Source organism: Haemorhous mexicanus, chromosome 3, assembly GCF_027477595.1.
Source record: "Haemorhous mexicanus isolate bHaeMex1 chromosome 3, bHaeMex1.pri, whole genome shotgun sequence".
NCBI classification, from domain to species: Eukaryota; Metazoa; Chordata; class Aves; order Passeriformes; family Fringillidae; genus Haemorhous; species Haemorhous mexicanus.
In genome coordinates, this window is record NC_082343.1 from 24104239 (window position 1) to 24124052 (window position 19814).

A 19814-nucleotide genomic window follows, 5' to 3' on the forward strand; every position below is an offset into this window, starting at 1 on the left:
AGTGCTAGGGTAGTAGGTGTCCTTGATCTGCTGTGGCTGGTCAAGTAAAGCTTCTCTGAGCAAGCCTGCCAGAAAACACATTACTCACTGTGGAGAGGTGAGAGCAGAGTCTGTGTTTATGTCCAGAGATATCTGCCTCCTCCATTCTAATCCATTATTTCATGGTTCAAAGGCTTCAAGGATATGGAAGTATTGGGAACACACCCCTGCTGTATTTATGGAGATTGGAACAGTTCTACTAGTAAAAACTCTTATCCTTTCCTTTCTGTTTGATTCAAAGTACTCAGTCATCTTTAGGTGAAGGAGCTCTTCAGAAAGATGGAAGATCTGAGTTCAGATCTCTGCTCCTGCACCGATATTTGAAACAGGCCTGTTGTATCTCAGATGTTCAGTGACTGCAGGGGATTATACTTGTAGTGTAACCTTCCCAATTGTTCTTCCCTAAGCAAGGAAAAGCTTTGTGTGCCTAACTATTAGATGAGGTTCGTAGCTGCAAATTACTGACAGAGATATTTCATTGCCTTTGAGAGTCCTCTGTACTTTCTGTTGGACAGCTTCAGCTTATTAGCATGTGCAAATGCCATTCCTGGCTGCCTGGCAGGTACTGCACAAGCAGAGCAGTTCTCTAAAAAGGTCCCAGTAGGATAGTAACACATCCTTACTTCAGGCTGGATATGTTTGTTTATGTGCAAATATATTTGCATTTTGTGGTGACTTGCTAACAAAGCGCAAAATGCAGCTGCCTGATATCTTTTAGATGTCAGCTGATATCTGTGTAATATTTACTTTAAAAAGAATTTAGGCAGTGTCTCTTACCCAATAGCATCTACCCCTGAATATCGTGATTATCCTTTTTAGAAGTGAAGTATGGAACTCCCAGCTGTAGGCATGTTTACTGCTGCTTTTAGTTCTGCTGAGTTCTAATAAAAGAGCAGACTCAACCTAGAAGAAAAGTATTTTTAAGACTGGAGCCATAGGAAGAGAAATGAATACCTGTTTCAGAAAGTTAGTCTGTAACCCTCTTCACCACTCCAGAGGCAAGTATTCATCTCACATGCAGTCATCCATGGTTTGTCATTAAAAACACAACAGTGGTTCCAGTTATTTTTTGATAAACCATCTGTGTCTTCGCTAGCCTGTCATGTCACTCGCCAGTAAAGCAGGGCCCCCTTGAGAATCCACTGTCTATGAGTTATTCCCATGTCACATTCCTGTAAATACTGTGTGCACCTCTTGATTTTGGTCTGCAAGCACACCTGTGATTAGTGTGTGGGAGGAGCATGACTCAGACCTAGTCATTCCAGTGACAATTATTCTTTAACCACCCCAAATTAGTCTTAGTCGGTAAATGTCATCTTTGTCTCCAGCCTCACTGGTTTAGTCAACATAATCCAAACTTCATTATTCTTATTTGTGTTATGAACAGTATTAAATCTTTGTAACTATTTAGTGATACCAGAAAAGGGGAGGTTTTGGACCACTTTGTCTTTAGGTTTGTTTGGGAAGCATTTGAAAACCCTGTGTAGAAAATAGTCACGTGACTTGTTTGTACTTGTTGCACCCAGAAGTAAAAGTTGTGCATGTGCAAGAAGGGATTGGCAGGTGGGTGATGAGCCCCTTGCAGTCTGGCTGTGGCTATTGAAGTAACAACACCCAGGGTAAGGGTGGCTTACCAAGCTTTTGTTGCATCAAAAGCTTCAGACTGAGCTGCAGAGAGGCAAAGCACACAGGTGCAGTGTAGAGCAGTTAAGTGCACTAGCTTTAGGGGCTTAATTTCACAGTAGAGGAGGTCTGAACTGAGAATTAATTGTTGTCCTTATGTCCAGTATGCATTAATCCTGTCAGGTGCAGCATGCCCTTAGCTCTTGCTGGCTGGTCTGTCACCTGGGCAGACCTGGCAGCTCCTGGGTGATTAGCACAGCCTCTCTGGTGTCTGGGCAGTGCAGAGGTCACTGCTGGTTTCACAGTGAGACTGCTTGGAGCAAAGTCAGCTTGAAGGGCCTGCTGAGTGTAAACCAGATGAGCTACAGAAGACACAGGCTTCCAGGTACCCACTTTCAGTTGTTTTCAGGGTTTTGTTTGACTAGTTTTGGGTTTGGGGACAATACAGTTAATCCAAAGAAGTGTCTTCTCTCTGGAGTCTGTGAGACAAGGGATATGCAATTTTTCCATCAGCTGTCTGGCTGAGACCAGCACTCTACCACCCACCTTTGGTTCTCTTCAAAATGACACCAGAGTACCTCCATCCCACTCTGATTTTATGTTGGGGTAATTTATAGGCATTAAAATTTTACCTTTTCTTTTGTTCTCAGAGAAGACGAAACCTAAAAAAAGACTGTGCTGTACTGCCACATAGGCAGCAGAAGCTTTTGTAAGTCATTGGATGAAAGTTAGGGGTTGAAGAGAAATGCATTGTCTTGATATTTCTCTGAACTGTGTCCTTAACTTTCACCACAGGCAGATGTGCCCACACCTTGCAGTAGTGCTTAAAGCTCAGCAGAGTGGAGGTTCTAAGGCTAATGAGAAGTGAGATCACTGCAGTCTCAGGGGAAGCCTTGGCTCCTTCCTCCTTGTGGTCTCACTGGTCCTTTCAGATCTGAACATGATCAGCAGGGAATGTACAGCTATGTACTTCCCACATGGGTGCTCTGGCGAGAGTAGAGAGGAGCCCCCTGAATCCAATTATCATTTGGAACAAAGAATTACTCTAAATGTAAGATTCCTTAATTAAATGAGGTTGAAGCAATTACCAAGAGGAATCAGACAGGAGAATTTTGCTTGGACTTTGCAAGTGACTTCAGCCATTAAACTCTTGTGTTGCATCAGTCATGGGGGCAAGTGTTGTCCAGAAATCCGAATGTGTAAGTGCTGGTTGGTGGTTTTGGTGTGCGAAATTCAGATTCACTGCTGAACTGTCAAAGACCACGGATAGGTTATTGCAAAATGAGGCCCAGTAGTTGCCAACAGGAACAAACCTGAGGCAGCAGTGCAAAGCCCAGCAGAAAGTGTGGCAGCAGTGAAGGGAAAGGACCAGAAAGTTTGGATGACAGATGATCTCCTTGAGTGTCCTTATATTTCCCTCCTGCAAGGCCATGTAGAAAAGATCATACAAGTCACAGAGGAAGCAGCATGAGCAGAGGAATGCTAACAACTAGGTAGGTAAGCAGTTTCGTGTGAAGAGAACTTTTCCTAATTGTGGCTTTTGATTTTGTTTTTGTTCTTTTGTTTGCGTACTTCTATTTCCGTAATAGATTTTACAATGAGGAGAGTTGGTGTTTAATTGGGGGAAACCATTTGAGCTAAGTTGAGAGTAGATAAAACTGAGCTTTGAAAGCAAAAGCTTTCATATGGGTGCAAATGAGTAAAAATCTAGAAGCAGTATCTGGAGATTTAATTTTAACCAAGTAATTGAAAATGGCCATGCATTAGCCTGCATAAACTGTAGAAGAAAAATGATGCCCTTAAATGGCTCAGTCGTCATTTAAATGGTGATCTGTTCATTAGTGCTGGGAAATGAAATGGAAATCCATTTCAATTTTCTAGACAATTTAAATTTTATTGTCCATAAAATTCTACAAAACAGTAAAAGAGTGTCCTTTCTTACAAATTGCAGAGGATTTAATCAGATTTGGCATTTTATTAATTCTCATCATGGTAAAACCTGCTAGTGAATACAATGAGCTGAGTTCATCCTGTGTTGGTAAAAGTGTCCCACTGGGGAGTCTGCCCCGGTATGTTTGGAGCAGAGATGGTTTTTGCAGCTGTTATCTATTTGTATACTTGCTTTCCTCTTGGTAATCAAATGGCACGTGGAGCAAGATCTTGATGATGCTCCAAGTTTTGAGCATGTGTACTTCAGTGTTGCTCTAGACTAATCCCTTATGCCATTCCTGAAGATGTTGTGGTATATATAATGCTATTTACAGGAATTGTAGTTGCTGACTAGTTGTAAAAATTGGTACATTTTCTTGCCATTCCATTCTACCTTATCAGAGATAAACCTATCTTGTGGGGAATAAAATTTAGAGGGGTGACTGGGAAGTGCCATTTTCTGTAGAATCTTCCTTTTTCTCTAGTCTTACCTTTGATTTATCATTATCACTATTTCAGATTTTGCCTGTTAATCTTGTTGTCCCATATTGCTGTATTTTCTCTGAAATAAATTGATTCTGTAAGGAGTTTTCTGTGGACTTGTTGATTAAACTGTGCTAGTTCTTGGAAAGTCTTTTTGCTATCAAGGGTTAAGGCCTTAATTTCAATTAATGACTAGCTATTATGTGTTTGGAGTTAGTCATAGCTTTCTGTAAGGTTTAAGAATTTACCTGTAAGTTGAGGCAGAACATACATCTTCCTGTCTGGTTTATGATGCACTTTTGAATGTCAAACACTGCTACCCCCATGGGGACTCACTAGTCAGTGGAAGTGCTGGGCCTTGCAGAGAAATGGATGCCTTCAGGTAATTTAAGTAGAGTCAGGTGAACTCACTGGTCTGCAAGTGCTGTTTGTTTATAGAATAAGAAGTGTTGCAGCCCTGTTGCCCTGAAAATGAGAGATGCTCATGGTTAGGGATTTTGAAGTCTATCAGCTTGAAGTCTCACTGTATCCAAGAGGCTCTTCTTTTAAATTCCTTTGAGCATGATGCTTCTGTTGTCTTCTGTTGGTGTCCCTTTACAGCAGAAGGTTAGTGAATGACCAGATTGTTACTCCTTAATTTCACAACCAAGAGCACATCTAAGTCCTCACAGACTACTTCTGACTTGTTTTGCATCTGATTACTTTAGTAACCTGCTTGTCTGCAAACATTTTGGCTGCGGTAGAGTCTGTGGCTGCCTTCAAATCCCCCTCTGGTGACTGTTGGCACCTTTCAGGATCACAACAATACTCACTGTAGCTGTCAAAACAAATGAGTGATGAGTTTTGTGAATCAGGATTCTTGCCATTTGACTTGTTTGGACACTTCTCAATTTGCCAAAATTCAGATTTTACAGTATTAATCAGTGGACTGTGTTAATTTAGTCAGGTGCTGCTGTGCAGAAGCAGGAGCCTTGGCCAGGGAGGTAATAGCCACCACTCTGGATGGGCAGGAGGCTTCATCCTCTCTTTTCATAAGCAGGCTCTTGGATCCGAGATGCAGCCCTTCACAGAGAGCAGGGTGGTGTTGGCCCTTCACTGTCAGCTGGGAGAGAGCTGTTCATGTTAAAGAGCTTTCTCACAGGCCTGATGCTGAAGTCTGTTCCACTGGCCTGTACTCACTGTGGCTCTGATGGCTCCTCTGATCAGTTTTGCTCTGTTTTTCCATGCTGTTTATCTTAGCCCAAACATGCTGAAGGCAAAAGCAGAACCTGTTAGAGAGTTGTGCTGTGCATGTTGCTTGCCAGCCCAAACACCTGTGATTGCTGCTGTCAGCTGTGTGGGTGCTTCCAGACCAAAATCTAAAAAAAAAAAAAAAGGAAGCTTTGAAGCATCCTAAGGGATGCTAGAGTTCAGCATCTTAGGAAGATCTGGTACTTTACCAACTTTACTTGCCTCTATTCTTCCATATTAAGTCTTAAACTGGTAAAATAGAAGTCATTGCCAATCGATGAGATAACAGGAGGTTACATGGCTGCTGTAGTAGCAGGCTGCTTTTATTTTGTAGGGTTAGGAAAGGGTGTGAGGAGAGAAGCAGCAGGAGCTGCTTCTGGTGTTTGTTCCATAGCTGTTCTCAACTTCCCTTTCTGCCCTTACACACTGCAGACAGCCTATTTTAAGGTGCACAGATGTTTCTACTACTCTAGTCCTTGGTAGTTGCTTAAGTGGCTTCTCAGAGCAGCTGTTCCCTTGTTTATGTCTCTGACGTTCATTTCATTGCTGTTCTTGGTTTTTTTTGGTGATGGGAAGATGAAAAAGCCCCATGTGCTGATGCTATGTTGTTTAGCTTTTATCAATTGTGTCATCACTGGTGTCCTACCCTTCTGCAGGGGAGACATTTCCATTGTAGCCGGAGCCCAGTGTTGTCCTTCTCTGTCCCAATTTTGCTGTCAGCAGGGTGATTTCACCAAATGTGATGATGAGAGTGAGAAGATTTGCAGTAGGATTCAACTAAGAGTTTAATAAAATTTGCCTGTGGTCTCTCATCTTTCATCCTAGCAGTCAAGTGCTTGTGCCACAGGGTTTGATGTGCATGTCCCTCATAGCCTATTCAGGCTTCCTGCTTTGCTCTTTGCCATTAAATTGATTTTCAGACTTGCTCTGTAGTGTGCCAGTTCTCTGATCTTTGCCACTGCTACTGCCTGGCTTCAGAGGTGCAAATTAGAAGCTGGTGGTATGAAAGAGGGAGGTGGAGCAGTGCATTGTTTCTGTCCAGAAGAACAGAGAGCTGTGGGAAGAGCGGGATTTAACAGTTACTGGGACAGCAAGGGGGAGAACTCCTCTGGGAATTTACTTTCACTTGAAAAAATGTCCTTTTCCCAGGTTGTGAAATTCAGGAAGTGATGCAAATGCTAAGACTAGCAATTGTAATTTGTTTTATAACAGGTGAAAACATTCTGGATATATATTGTGAAAAGTCATGAAGTGCAGAAAATTAATTGACCTATTAGATTTTGGCTAAGTTGTTTACATTTATTCTTTACTAGCTAAATGGAATGATATCTTTATACATTGTGTTAGTAAAAAAACAAAAGGTAGATAAAAGATTACAAATAGGAAACTTCATAATGCACAACACTTCCAAAGAAGAAGCAAATTAAGTAGCTCTGGGTCTGTCTGTACTGTTCTAGAAGGTTGTGTAGATACTTGATAAGTACATCTCGCTTCAGAAGCTTTGATATCAGATTGCAAGACTACAAATAACAATTCTGTCCAAACTAGCTTTGTAAACAATTCTTTAAGATACCTGTTCAGTTTGGTATTTGCTTGCATATTGTATTTAACAGTTCAGTGCTTTTCTTTTAACTGCATGCTCTCTACCCATAAGTAGGCATAATTACCACTAATCAAGACCCCTAATCTCAAGCAATTACAAGCTCTTACATTGTTCTAATTGCACATTTGAAAATAATGTCATTTTCTCATATAATTATGAGATGATCCATGCAATTAATTTCTGCTTTTCTTTTTATCTGATCAATGTTAATTTTGTGTGACCTCACAATGTGTTATCTGAAAAATGCTTTTGAGACTTGCAATTTTTGTGGTTAATTTACAGTTGTGTTTCATATTCAGTAAGAAGTGATACAGTGCCACAAATTTTCAAGGCTGTGCTTTCAACCTTCTATGAACTGAAAAATTTGTTGTATATTAGGAACTTGTTGGTGAAACAGAAGTGTAATTATTGATATAAATCATCTACTATTTGCAAATGCAGGTGCTTGCTCTTTGAATAGTACTTAGGTTAATGCAGTATGTAAAAGGGTTTTATTTTGGTTTTTTAATTGGAATTTACATGCAGACAGACTTTCTTGATCAGCTTTCCAGGCAGCAAAAATGAAAGCAGTTCATTTCCAGAAAGCACTGCAAGTCCTGGGGGCAGGACATAAGAGATTGTTCACTAGTTGATGTTGGTCTCACTTGTTGCTGTGTAGTTCTGCACACATTTTGTGTGCCAGGCCATTGCATGAGTGCATTTTGAGCAAATCATCGTCAATCTGTTGATTCATCTCAGGAACCGAATGCAGCACTTACATCTGTGAATGGGGTAATTGTAAACCTCTCATTCTTACAGACAGAATTTTTCCTGTTATAATTCTAAAATCAGACCCCAGATCCTTTACTGTGGTGGCTGGGACCTACGCTGGCTTGTATTTATTTCTCTATTTTTACTTGTTACATCTCTAAAAAAAGCAGATGATTTGGTGACCTTTGCAACCTGTGTCTGACCTTCATGATTCACTTGTGGGTAATTTGCTGCTGCAATTACTATGGTCCTGTCTGTGATGTTATTTAAACACTGGTTTTAATGACTGCAGTGTAAATGAGCAGCCACATTGTTGGGGACAATTTTTTTTTTCGTTATTGTAAGAAAAGAATATTTACATCAGAGGGTGAGTGCCACATCATTTCTGAGGGATCTTGACATTCCTGGAGAAGAAATGCTGGAGATTTTGCTCTGTCATAAACAGCCCAACTTTCTTCCTTTAGTAGAGTGTGTGTTTCTGAAATCATTCTGGGGCTGCAGTCTACTGCAGTGGGTTCATTTCATTATTCCTTTGAAAGGAAGGAAAGGCACACAGCCAGCTACTTCTGTGCAGAGGAGTTCAAGGTTTAATATGCTAATGTATCTACCCAATATTAGGCTGCAAAAATCCTTGGCTTTGATGTGTCTTTAATAGTAATAAAATGGTTGGCTAATGATAAATTAAGGGTGTAAGTTTGGGAAGTAAAAAAATTAATCTAGGCAGGAATAATTTTCCTTTTCAAGATAATTGTCACACTGGAACTGCAGTTTGCAGTGGAAATTCCTTGCTTTATAATAATCAAAATATACAATCAAACTTCTGGTTTTTCTTTAGGCTTCACATTAAAGCTGGACATTATTGGGACAGAGTGGGGAGTCCATTTTACCTTTGCTGGCCTGCAGCTGTACATGCCAAGGTACTGAACCCCCAGGTCTCACTGTTTGCCAGAGAGCAAAGATAAAAATCTGCTTGCCATCCTCTCTCTAATTTGTCGCCTACTTCAGTGCTGGGCTGGCTGCCTTGTGCTGCTGCAGTCTCCTGTAGGGTCATGTTTGCATCTGCATAACAGAGAGCAAACCAGGACTTACTCAGGGATAGGTAATGCTGTTCTAATATAAAAATACTCATGGATTAAGGAGCTGTTACGGTAAATCTGTTTTGTAAAGCATTTTATCATTCTTCACTACTCATTGGACTGCCCAGCATGGTTTTGTTCAAGCACAAGTTAAGGTTAAACAGGGAAAATATATGTTTCTGGTCACTGTAATAATTCTCTCCCCTCTGAGAGAGCACATTTTTCTGCATATTTTTATACCTGTTTGTACAGAGGAATAGATGTAAAAAGGGAGAGCTGTTACCTACAGAAACTCATAAAAAGAAAAGTCATGCAGCATCAAGAAGGAATTCTGCAGAAAATCAGCAGTGTAAAGGCCTTGAGCAAACCTTAACTTAAATCACATCTCTTGATGATCAGGGCAAAGACAGTCCCATAAGTTTCTTTTGCACAGTACAAAGGTTTTTGTTGGTCAGAGAACCCTAGAGCATCTTAATTGGCTTAACGATATCTGCCTATAACACTCCCCTGAATAAATAGCTGCATTGTCAAAGGAAGGAGTGGGATGATTTTTTTTTTTTTAATAGCTGGTGAGGGAGTAAATAAACAGCAAAAAGGGGTACTTCAGTAAAGCAAAATATATTTTTTATAGATATGGCTTCTCATTGACTTATTTTTATTTCAAGTGAAAGAGATATGATATTCACAATTTAGTGCTTGTTTTGGGGGACAGGAAATGATTAAGAGGAAGAACTTACTCAGCAAGCCAGAGCACTTATGGGAGGTTATCATCACATCTGCAGTCTGGCTGTTCCTCTCCCTCTACAGCCAACCTGTCACATATCACTGACCTGATTCATAATATAGGAGCGCTCCCCTGGAGGCTTCCTGTCTCTCCATTTCATTCAGGGCTGGATTGGCTGGAAGAGCCTCAGCCCCAGCCTCTGCAAGCCATCAAAGCTGGCTGCTGAGGCTGCCACCAGCCTGCTGTTCTGTCTTGGCCGTCAGCAGATGGATCTTCTCAAGTCCTGTGTGTTTTCATCTGCTTCTCTCCACACTTGGAAACACTGCCTTTTTTTCTGCCTCGTGTTTATTCTTAAACCCATCTTGATGAACCAGCTGGCTTCACAACTGTGTTGTGTGGAGTCAGGAGGGCTGTGCAAAGGTCTGCCTCTGAGGGCTCTAGCTCTTACCTCAGGCCTTGCTGTTCTTTTGCCTGAAGAATGTAAAATGTAATGTGAGTTTTTATGTATTATTAAACTTATGTCTATAAATTACTGGCCCATGGTAGCTGTTTATTACATATTCCATCTTCTGCTTTGATGCACTGCTGTTGTCGCTCCGAGGTGGGTAACGATGACTCAGCTTACTACTGTGATAATGCACTTAAAGCCTGGAAATCTGTCACTGATGGTATTTCAACACAGGTGCTATAAACCTGAGATGAAAAATTAAAGTATTTACTGTCAAGCTATTTCTCTTAAAATTCTTCTGTCTACTGTTGTGGTTTTGTAAGGTTTTGGGTACTGCTGAGTTGTTTGATGGACAAAGTCAGTCATGTTTTAGGAGGTCTGTGATGCAGGACATGCTCTCACAAAAGTAGGTGGTGGTCCTCACTTTGCAGTGCTGAAGGTGACCTGTAAAATGCTTGTGCTCATCAGGCCTTCCTAATAAAGCACCGATATTTGCATGCATTTTTATGACCTAACATTTCCAGTCTTAAAGCCCAGTGGAACATAGACTGATCACCACGTCTTATCATGTATTTTCTCTGTGGTTTTTCTTGTTTTTGACAGCCCTTCTGTATGCCACCATTTTTGGTAACGTGACAACCATATTTCAGCAAATGTACGCTAACACAAACAGATACCACGAAATGCTGAACAGCGTCCGGGACTTTTTAAAGCTCTACCAGGTCCCCAAAGGACTCAGTGAACGTGTGATGGATTACATCGTTTCCACCTGGTCAATGTCCAGAGGAATAGATACTGAAAAGGTAAGTAAATTAAACTGCAAGGAAAGAAGTCACATCCTGAAAGGAGTCCATTAAAATAAACAGGAGGTACTGTCTTAGTAAAGGAGACAAATATTCTTTAAATAGTTCTAAGCAGCAGCTTCCCTTAGTTTTTAACTTTCAAATACAGTATTTCAGCTATTCTGTCTTACTGACATATGATAGTGGTAAAAGTATGTATGTTTTGCTAGTGAAATGGCATGAAATAGTATAAAAATGATTAAGAGAAAAGCTCAGTGTACAATAAATAAACGTGATAAGTAAATAGCAAGTTCCAGATTGTAACACAACCTCACAGTTTTTCCAAATGAGATTTTTTGGCAATATTTCTTGTTAGGTTGCTTGCAGCTCTGTGGGCCTGAAAACAAGGTAATTTTTTTTTTTTGTCGTTGGAGAGTTTGAATGTAATATTCTGTGTGCAGGTTAAAGATACTAATGAAAAATGGGAGCATTTAATAATGTATTGCTTGAAATCTACTTTGTGTAAGGCAAATGTTATCATTCTGATTCATTGAATTGATGAATAAATTCCCATTGTGTCTTTTAAAATAACAGATGGCCTTTCACCAGAACAAATGTACAAATGTAGCTTCTTGTCGCTTTCATATTAGTTGCCAACTTCTGTAGAGATAGACAGTTTTTCTTCTGCTTGTAAAGAGATGTGATTTGTGGGGTGGATCATTCAGGAAATCATACCAATGCTCTGGTCACCAGCCTTCTGGTTGGCAGCTTAATTTAGCATTCTGAACTGTGGATGATGCAGTTAAAGAGCAAACAGTGTCATTTCTGTGCAGCTGTTACAGCATCGTTATGAAGGATGAGAACAGATGTGGCCTTGCACTGAGCTGCCTGGAGACTGAGGGGCACACAGGGCACTGTTACCTTTCCTAAATGGTCTTCAGCATATCTGCCATTTTTAGATCCCAGACATGATTCTGTAAGCGCTGTCTGCCCTACTAGCTTTTAGAAAGAAATTATATTTTAGTGCTGGATAGCACTGGTTAGAAGCTGCTCTGCATGTTTTCTCACAATCTGTCTTTGTGTGGGGTTGTGATTCGAGGTAGGTGCATTTGGGGAAGGTGGAGAGACATCTGAGGATACTTAGTGTAATGAGTGCTGGTGCTTTCATTCAGCCCCCAATACAAACTCCTGTCATCATTTTAACAAAACAACAAGAAAAAATTGCTATGTAAAACATGTTGGTGTTTTTTTTTTAGCATATCTTCAAAGTTAATTCTTGGCTTCCTTTGATAAGGAGAGAAATGCTTTAAGAGGATGCATTTGGAGACAGCAGAATAACCAAACCAAGCACAACAACGCTCAGTGTAGCCTTTGAGGATTATCTTAATAAGCAGGAAAGAAGTCTCCAATTGTCAGGACACCGAAGAGCTTAATACAGTGCTGTTTTCAGTAACTGGTGTGTTCATAGCTGAACTGCTGCTGGCCATGACTGCTAAACCAAGAACTCAGCTTTCATCTGCACAGCAAAAGCTGTGGTTGGCTGTGCCAATCCATAAACTCCCAGGTCTGAGCTCTGTTTTGATGCCTGTGTATAACTTCTGGGATGTTTTGTCATGAATAAAACATGTGTTACTCATGAGGCAGAGAACAGTGGTACTTGTGCTGCTCTGAAACGCAGTGCAGCTTCCTACAGATGAGGCAGAGACTTAAATATGAACTGAGCACAGAACTGGTCCTGTCACTATTTTGTAGGCCACAAATTTGTCTGTTCAGTGTTCACTGCAGACATGCTAAGCTATTGGTCTGGAAAATGCCAGTACAACAAAGTTTAACCAAGAGCTACTGAGAGATTCTAAAATTGATCCATGAAGATACATTTCTTACCTCCCTTACAAATGAAAGCCTTCTTCCATTTTTCTGTAGATCTCAAATGTCTTTAATCCCTTTTATTTTTTTTTTAGTCTGGTGACAACTTCTTTAAATGGAGAATGGAAAATTAGTTAACTTCCTCTAAGACCAAAAAGTTTTTGGATAATAGCGTCAGTTAAAATATTCTCTGGTGTACTCGGGGGGTTTTGCTACTATTTCTATGCAACAACCCTTTTTGTGTGTGATAGTCAGGTAACTGGAAAGTGTATGTGTAATTCCAGTAGTAAAATTTGGCAAGAATATGCCACTAGAGAGTATTTTTATCGGCAGAGTAAATGAGATAATGGAAAAGACAGATATGGCCGCTGCCTGTGTTCCCTTTTACACGCTGCTCTTGCTGCCCCAGCTCATTTCTGTGAGCCTGGAAAACTGGGAACTGGCAGGTTTGGCAGCTCTTCTGTACAGGGCAGCCAAGAAAAATCATCACCTAGTGCCTTACACCTAAGCACTGTACAAATATATCTCTTTTTAGAAGTAATATCTGTAATAAAATGTCTGTTTGGAGGTGGGCCAAAGATGATGATATTGGTGGTGGAGTTGCCTTTGGAGACCAGGCATGGTATCTGAAACCAGTGCCATGCACAGAATTAATAGCTTGATTCTCTGCTCAGATCTTGCACAGAACCCCATTTCAAAGTGTAGGCATAGCCATAGTGCTTCCTGTGTTACCTTTATGTTTTTCAGGAGTATTTGCAGTGAGACAGTTTTCTCTTTCCACCTAGGAAAATGTGTGGGAGTAACTCTGAAGCTCGACTGGAGTGCTCCTTAATTGGATGGAGTAGTTATTACTAAGAAAATAATAATAAAAAGAGAGGGAGCCTTTACTACTCAATGTTTTTCTCAGATAATATGTCCTAGACGTGCTTCATCATAGACCATCCCCCAAGGATTTTCTTATTCCCAAACCCTGTTCATGTCACTTCTTTCCACTTTTAATCTGCACATGCAGCAGTGATTTGGTATTCTTTCCACTTGGCTGTCTGTATTACATTAAAACCCTTCAGAAATGGCCCTGGCTGGTACCCGCTGTGCTGAGCATCAGCTCCATCAGCTCGTGTTCTCTTAGGACCACACGTCATGAATTGCCGCGAGGAACATTCCATTTGGAAGATCAAAAGCTGCCCAAAACAGCGTCATACCTTAAAGTCCCTTTCCTGTGTAAACAAAAACTTGTTAGTGCCACTCAGGGGTAAATTTGGATACCTGCAATTCTTAATGCTATGAGTCAATTAAACTTTAAGTAATTTCTTTTAGTTGTTAAAGCACATAACACTTGTGCAGGCTTTTCATGGAATCTGCCTATCAAAAAAATGACCCACCCTCTAGAAACAATTCTTCTGGAAGCTTTTCTTCAATACTTTCTGTGCTCTTAAGATATTTGTCTTAAAAACCTTAGGTCTTCAATATCCAGCAGAGCATGTTGCTGAGAGAAAAACAGTGTTTTCCTTCAGATGTCGTAAAGTAGACTAAGTTAGTATTGTTCCTCATGTGGGTAAATAATATAAAAATAAACTCTGAAATTACAAATTAAGAAAGAGGAAAGTGGTTCTTAAACCTTGCACGGTAAACTAGCCATAGCAGGCAGGTAGAAGCCATGCCCAGGAGTTGATTGCCTGATTTCCCTGTCAGGTTTTGCAGATTTGCCCCAAGGACATGAGAGCAGATATCTGTGTTCACCTGAACCGCAAGGTTTTCAAGGAGCACCCCGCCTTCCGGCTGGCCAGCGACGGGTGCCTGCGGGCCCTGGCCATGGAATTCCAGACGGTGCACTGTGCCCCGGGAGACCTCATCTACCACGCCGGGGAGAGCGTCGACAGCCTCTGCTTCGTGGTCTCGGGCTCCTTGGAAGTGATCCAGGATGATGAAGTCGTCGCTATATTAGGTGAGTTTTGGAGCTGGTAATGTGCATTTGCATAAATACAAATATGTGCAGCAGTTTATAGCCTGCTCTACTCAATCTTTACAGAGCTTCAGTTAAGTTTGTTTTTCCACTGAGAGGTTTGAAGAGCAACCATCTAATATCCAGAGTGGTTCAACCCTGTTTCATCTGGTCAATGGAAAGCTTACTTTTGCATGGGGTCCTGGTCATTCTTGGGGTTTTCCCTATCTTGATACATCCCTTCTGTTGGGGAAGATGAAACAGGAAAGCCTTGTAAATATGATTGCCTGGCAAAAGATTTTGAGAATATGGAAACTATAAGCGAGATTGAAATGAAAGCAGGCTTTGAGATACCTTTGTTACTGAACAACTGGAAAACAATGGTGTGGCCGGCTGAAGGTAATCCCCTTTTGATGAAACAAGACCCTCTGCTTGCAGACAAGTCCAAGGGTCAGAGCAGACCCTGCCAGCTTGGCAGAAGGGGTCCAAAGAGTAGTTGTTAGGGTGTAAAATGTAACACAGTATGGTAATGTAATGATTCTTATAGGCTGTATGTGAATGCTGTAGGATTTGTACCTTGTATTAGATTGGTTGGTGAGAATTAGAGTATTCAACACAGAAGAAGACTTATTGTATTGCAACGGGAACCTCGCTCTCTCTCATCCTATTTACCACGCTCTTGCCTTCTTTCTCTTTACTGCTCTCTTTACCTCTCTCTCCCTCTTTTGGGCCTGCTCCAAGCTGTGGCTAGCAGCTCCAAGCAGGCCCCTGCACCCACACCTTTGCAATAAACCACTAGTTCCAAGACCTGGCTTCAGAGATCTCTCGTCTCTGTCTGTCCCAACTGTCCTACCCCCACATCGCTCCTACACCTTCTACTTAGAAATTCCATTTAGAACTTCAGAAAACTTGAAGTGCCTGGCTTCCCTGCCTCACTCCCATCCCCTCATAATAATCCACTTTCACTGGAATTTTTCCAGTTAGATTTATTTAAGATGTCGTGTTGCAATACTATTTATCTATTTTAAAGTCAAAATAGTTAAAAACATTTAGAGCCAATTTGTGTTAACTGGGGTTGGAGGCTTTGGAAATAAACTGATGGGGTGTGAACAGCGCTCTGAGGCAAAGCTAACATAAAAGACTGTGATAATCCAATAGATGGAGATGAATCCTGGGATGGCTGGAGCATTGAGGAGGTGATACTTATCATTTGATTCTGTCAAGCCCTTTTGTGATAAGGTAAATTCTCATGGTGGCTTAATCCTGTAACTGTCACTCATAGCAGCCTGGAACAAGAGAATAAAACATCTTGGTTATCTTACTTTTTCCTGAACACATACACTCAACTCTCCTAAGATGAATGTCTACTGAAAAATGAGGGGGCTAATAAAGATGCTGAGCTCCATTTTTCTCTACTTTTGAACAGGATTGCTTGTATAACATAGGGTAAATTTAGAGTCGTGGAGCATCAAGTTGGTAATACTTTGTTCCACACAAGAAGCTAAAAAAGTGAGAAGTTGGAGGATAACTAATTCCCTTTTGTTCTGGAATCACCTGTGCTGCTCAGTGCTAAATGAGACTTGTGACTTCTGCTTGTCTGTGCTGCACATCAAGAACTTGCTACCTTTTGCCATGTCGAACTCTCATGAATTAACAAATGACAAATGTAGAACACAAACCAAGACCCCTCAGTTTGTGTACCTTTATGCCACCACCTGGGTTCAGCATGAGAAGAAAACCTCAAGACGTCTTGCTGCTCTATTTGAGTATGGGTAAAAAAGCCCTAAGATCAAATTTCTTTAAAATGTTCTTTAAAGATGCCACTTTTCTCCTCATCTTTACTGGTAACTCCTGCCTTTTACTGTAACACTCACTTTAGAAAACCCTCAGCCAAGACTGCTTGAGGAATCAGTGTTAAGGAAACCTAACTCCGAATCTCTGCTGCTGCAGAGTGATAGCTACAGATAAATGAGGCTGTTCCCATGGGATCTGGATGAATAGAAGTATTTTGTTGCTGCTCTTCTCCTGGGATGTAACTATCGATCCTCTTCCCCTCACAACTTTTTATTCTCTTCTTTTTCTTTCTTTTTCTTTTTTAAAATTTGGAGTCAGTTCCCCGACTCTCACTGAAGTTGGTGAGTTTTATTGACATTTTCTTAGTGAATATTTAAGTGGAGAGGAAAGTAAAATGAAGTGGGATCTGTTTGGGATTCTGTGAGATTTCATTTTAGATGTGCATCAATTTTTGTGTTTCCTTAGTCCAGTTTCTGGACTAAGGAATCCCTTTCCTTCCACACTTGTGTGTCCCTTCTTCCTCCAGGCTGTGAAGACTTCTGCTGAAGGATTCTCTATCCTGAAAAGAGATTATGTATTTAACTAAGTTTTTCACTATTCTAAATCAGTTGAACTTTTTCCTTCAGCATTGTGTAATTTGATCACCACACTACTGAAGGATACACCAGGAGATGGGTCAGGGTTTCCTCTCTAACTTCTTTGTACTCTCAGTTTTCTTATCTGTAGAAAACAGTTTTGGGGTGGGGTTTTTTATTGTGTTTGTTTTTTGCTTGTTTGTTTGGGAGTTTTTGTCTGGTTTTTGGGGGTTTTTTGTTTGGTTTTTTATTTTCATAGTTTGCTAAAGTTGCCAAGTTCTTGGTGAATGTATACCAGAAAAAAACAAGGCACTAAAAGGGGGGAAAAAAAAGTGCATTGTACAAGAAACATGATTTTTGCTGATCACTCAGCCAAAGCAACCTATGCCATAAATTTTGTTTACCAGTCCCAACCAAGCATAGCTGGGAACATCAGGCACGTAACAGCAAACCATGTGAGGAATTCCATAGGGTAATTTTAGTTGACAGGTATGTTACAGAGACTGTAATCTTCTTTCAGGCATTCTGGAAATGAAAATGAAAAAAATAAGTGCACGAATTATTCAAGGTGAATTATTTGCTCAGCTCTGGCTGTCATGTAATAAAGCAGCTTTTGTAACTTGCAATGTAGCCTGTATCTTCCTTACAATGGAGAAATGAATTGCAACTCTAAATCAGTCTGTGGGACTGCTGTACAGCATTACATAAACCAAAGGCAAACTGCAGTTAATGCTTGAAGGATCCAATGTTTTCATAGGAAACATTTTCAAGTTCTGAAATCATTTAACCTTGCAGACTGGCATATAAGAGTGTATTGTGTGGCCCTGGAGTGTATTGTGTACACTTGCATAATATCCTTCCAAATCATTTCCATGTAATACCCCAGAAACAGGTATATTCTCAGTTCAGGCTTATGTTCTTAGAGCAAAGCACTGACTTTGATTGACTTGGATTATTATGAGTCCTGAGTTGGAAGAAATTGCACATGGGCCAGCAGTGAAAAAAGGCACTTTTTTTGTGTGTCCCCTAAGATTGCCTTTCCCATTAATTTAAATTAAGACACAAATATTAAAATATGCAAATTTAAATAAAAAAACCAACCCCAAATCTTTTCCTGTTTTAGTAAAAATTTAAAGAAATTGGTGCACTTTGTGTGAAGTTTGATTTGTTGGGATGAAAGATACATGTTTTGAATTCTATGTAAAATTTGTGCTAAAATACAGAAATTACTGATGTTCACACAACACAATCTTTGGATTTGGTGTGTCAAAGAAACAGAAACAAAAATGTTGAAAATGACCTCTCAGCCAGGTGATTGATTTATTTGTGATTCACTCCCATACAAATGAGTCAGAAAAAGAAGACTTAGCAAGAAAAGCCACTCTCTTACTATGTTTTCTAAGTTAATGTGTAAGTATGAGAGTGGGGTTATGTAGAAGGGAAGTTTAGCTGGTGGGAAGCTGCCTGGATGAGGCACAATTCTGGTTTTGGGAGTTTGCTGTTCTTCCACTGACGCTGCTGTTGCTGTGTGGGATGAAGTGCTGACGTACACTCAGCACTTTGAGGAGGACTGAGACAAATCACACAGTCCTGCCCTGAAGAGATCCAAGTGAAGCACAGGTCGTGCAGGGCTTCCATTAAGAGAATGTTTTCAACTTGGCTTTGCTTTTAACTTTCCTAAGCCCTCCCACTTGGCCTGATGCTGCTTTATCCACCTGAGACTGACGGTATCTCTTTGAACTGCTCTTGCTTAAACACTTAGCCATTTATCCTGATGTGGTTAGAAAAAATTTGAAGTTTTGTTTCCTCTGTTAAAACCAATCAAGTGTTTATGTGCACTTCATTTGGCAGCTCTAGGTTCTCTGTTTTGAAACAGATCTTTCAGGCTAAGACCCTGAACATCTGAAAACCTGACTTGACTGCAGGTCTTTGAAAACTAAAACCTCCTCGTGCTCAGGAGATTGGCTATGTTTTATTTTATCAAATAACTTCTTAAAAATATCCCTCCTGAATTAACTGTGTTCCAGGCACAGACCATGAGGTCTGACTGCAGCTTTCTTTGGAAAAGGGCTATTTGCTGCCCTCCAGTCATTTAGTCTGAGCCTTTTCAATCTCTTCTCACCATTGCTTGAACGAGTGCTGATTCCTGTGCTATGTCTCCAGTTGTGTGTGTGCTTAGATAATTTAATGAAAATTACAGCAAAGAATGTCATTAGCAGCAAAAATAACATTTTGATGTATTTTCTGGAAATACAGGGAAGGGCTGGATGGGAGACTTTGTTAGTACCCAAGGTGGTTCAAAGTCTTGCTGCCTGAAATTGGGGTAATTTTTGACATTTGAGAAAACATTACGGTAAAAAAATAGAGAGAGGAAGAAGACCCTTGAAAATTAGGGTGGCAAACTTTTATTTTTTCCTAGATAGCAGTGGGGAAAGCAGTGTCTTGTACTTAAATTTTCAGACTGCTGCAAAATTTGTCAATTAGTGGCTCCTAGAGGGCTTGACTGATCAGCAAATCTTTACTTGTATGAGATTTTCAAAGCTGCTCAAATGGTCTTGACACTTCCTTCAAGGAGCCAATGTGTGTATGGAAGGTAAGACTGGAGGTTAGTTTTGTGGACTTGATTAGAGACAGGGAGCTTGAAGCTTTTATTTAACAACTAAAATCCAAAGCCCTGAAAACCACTGTGGTCTTCAGAGCTGAGGGCTGGATGAGAAAAACAGCATTAACAAGAAGATTTAATTAAAAAGAAAAGAAGAACACCCTCCCACCAGTTTGTCCCAAGAGTTACATTCCAGCTGTTCTGCATTTATGTTCTTGCTATCTTTATTTGAGCTAAAAAATTTCAAAAGAATAAACCTTTTTCTTGACTGTTGGTTTAACATCACAGAATATCCTGAGCTGGAAGGGACCTGTGAGACTTGTTCAGTCCAACTCCTGGCTCCACAAA

At 40.5% G+C, this 19814-nt stretch overlaps 1 protein-coding gene across 1 annotated transcript in view; it reads left to right on the forward strand.

The window, feature by feature from the left end:
• The window catches only part of KCNH1 (potassium voltage-gated channel subfamily H member 1), a 172616-nt gene that overhangs the window by 72606 nt on the left and 80196 nt on the right, over positions 1-19814 (forward strand). The window contains exons 8-9 of the mRNA XM_059841112.1: positions 10509-10708; positions 14246-14498. Coding sequence (XP_059697095.1) covers positions 10509-10708; positions 14246-14498 — 453 coding nt within the window. The remainder of the gene's footprint in view (positions 1-10508; positions 10709-14245; positions 14499-19814) is intronic.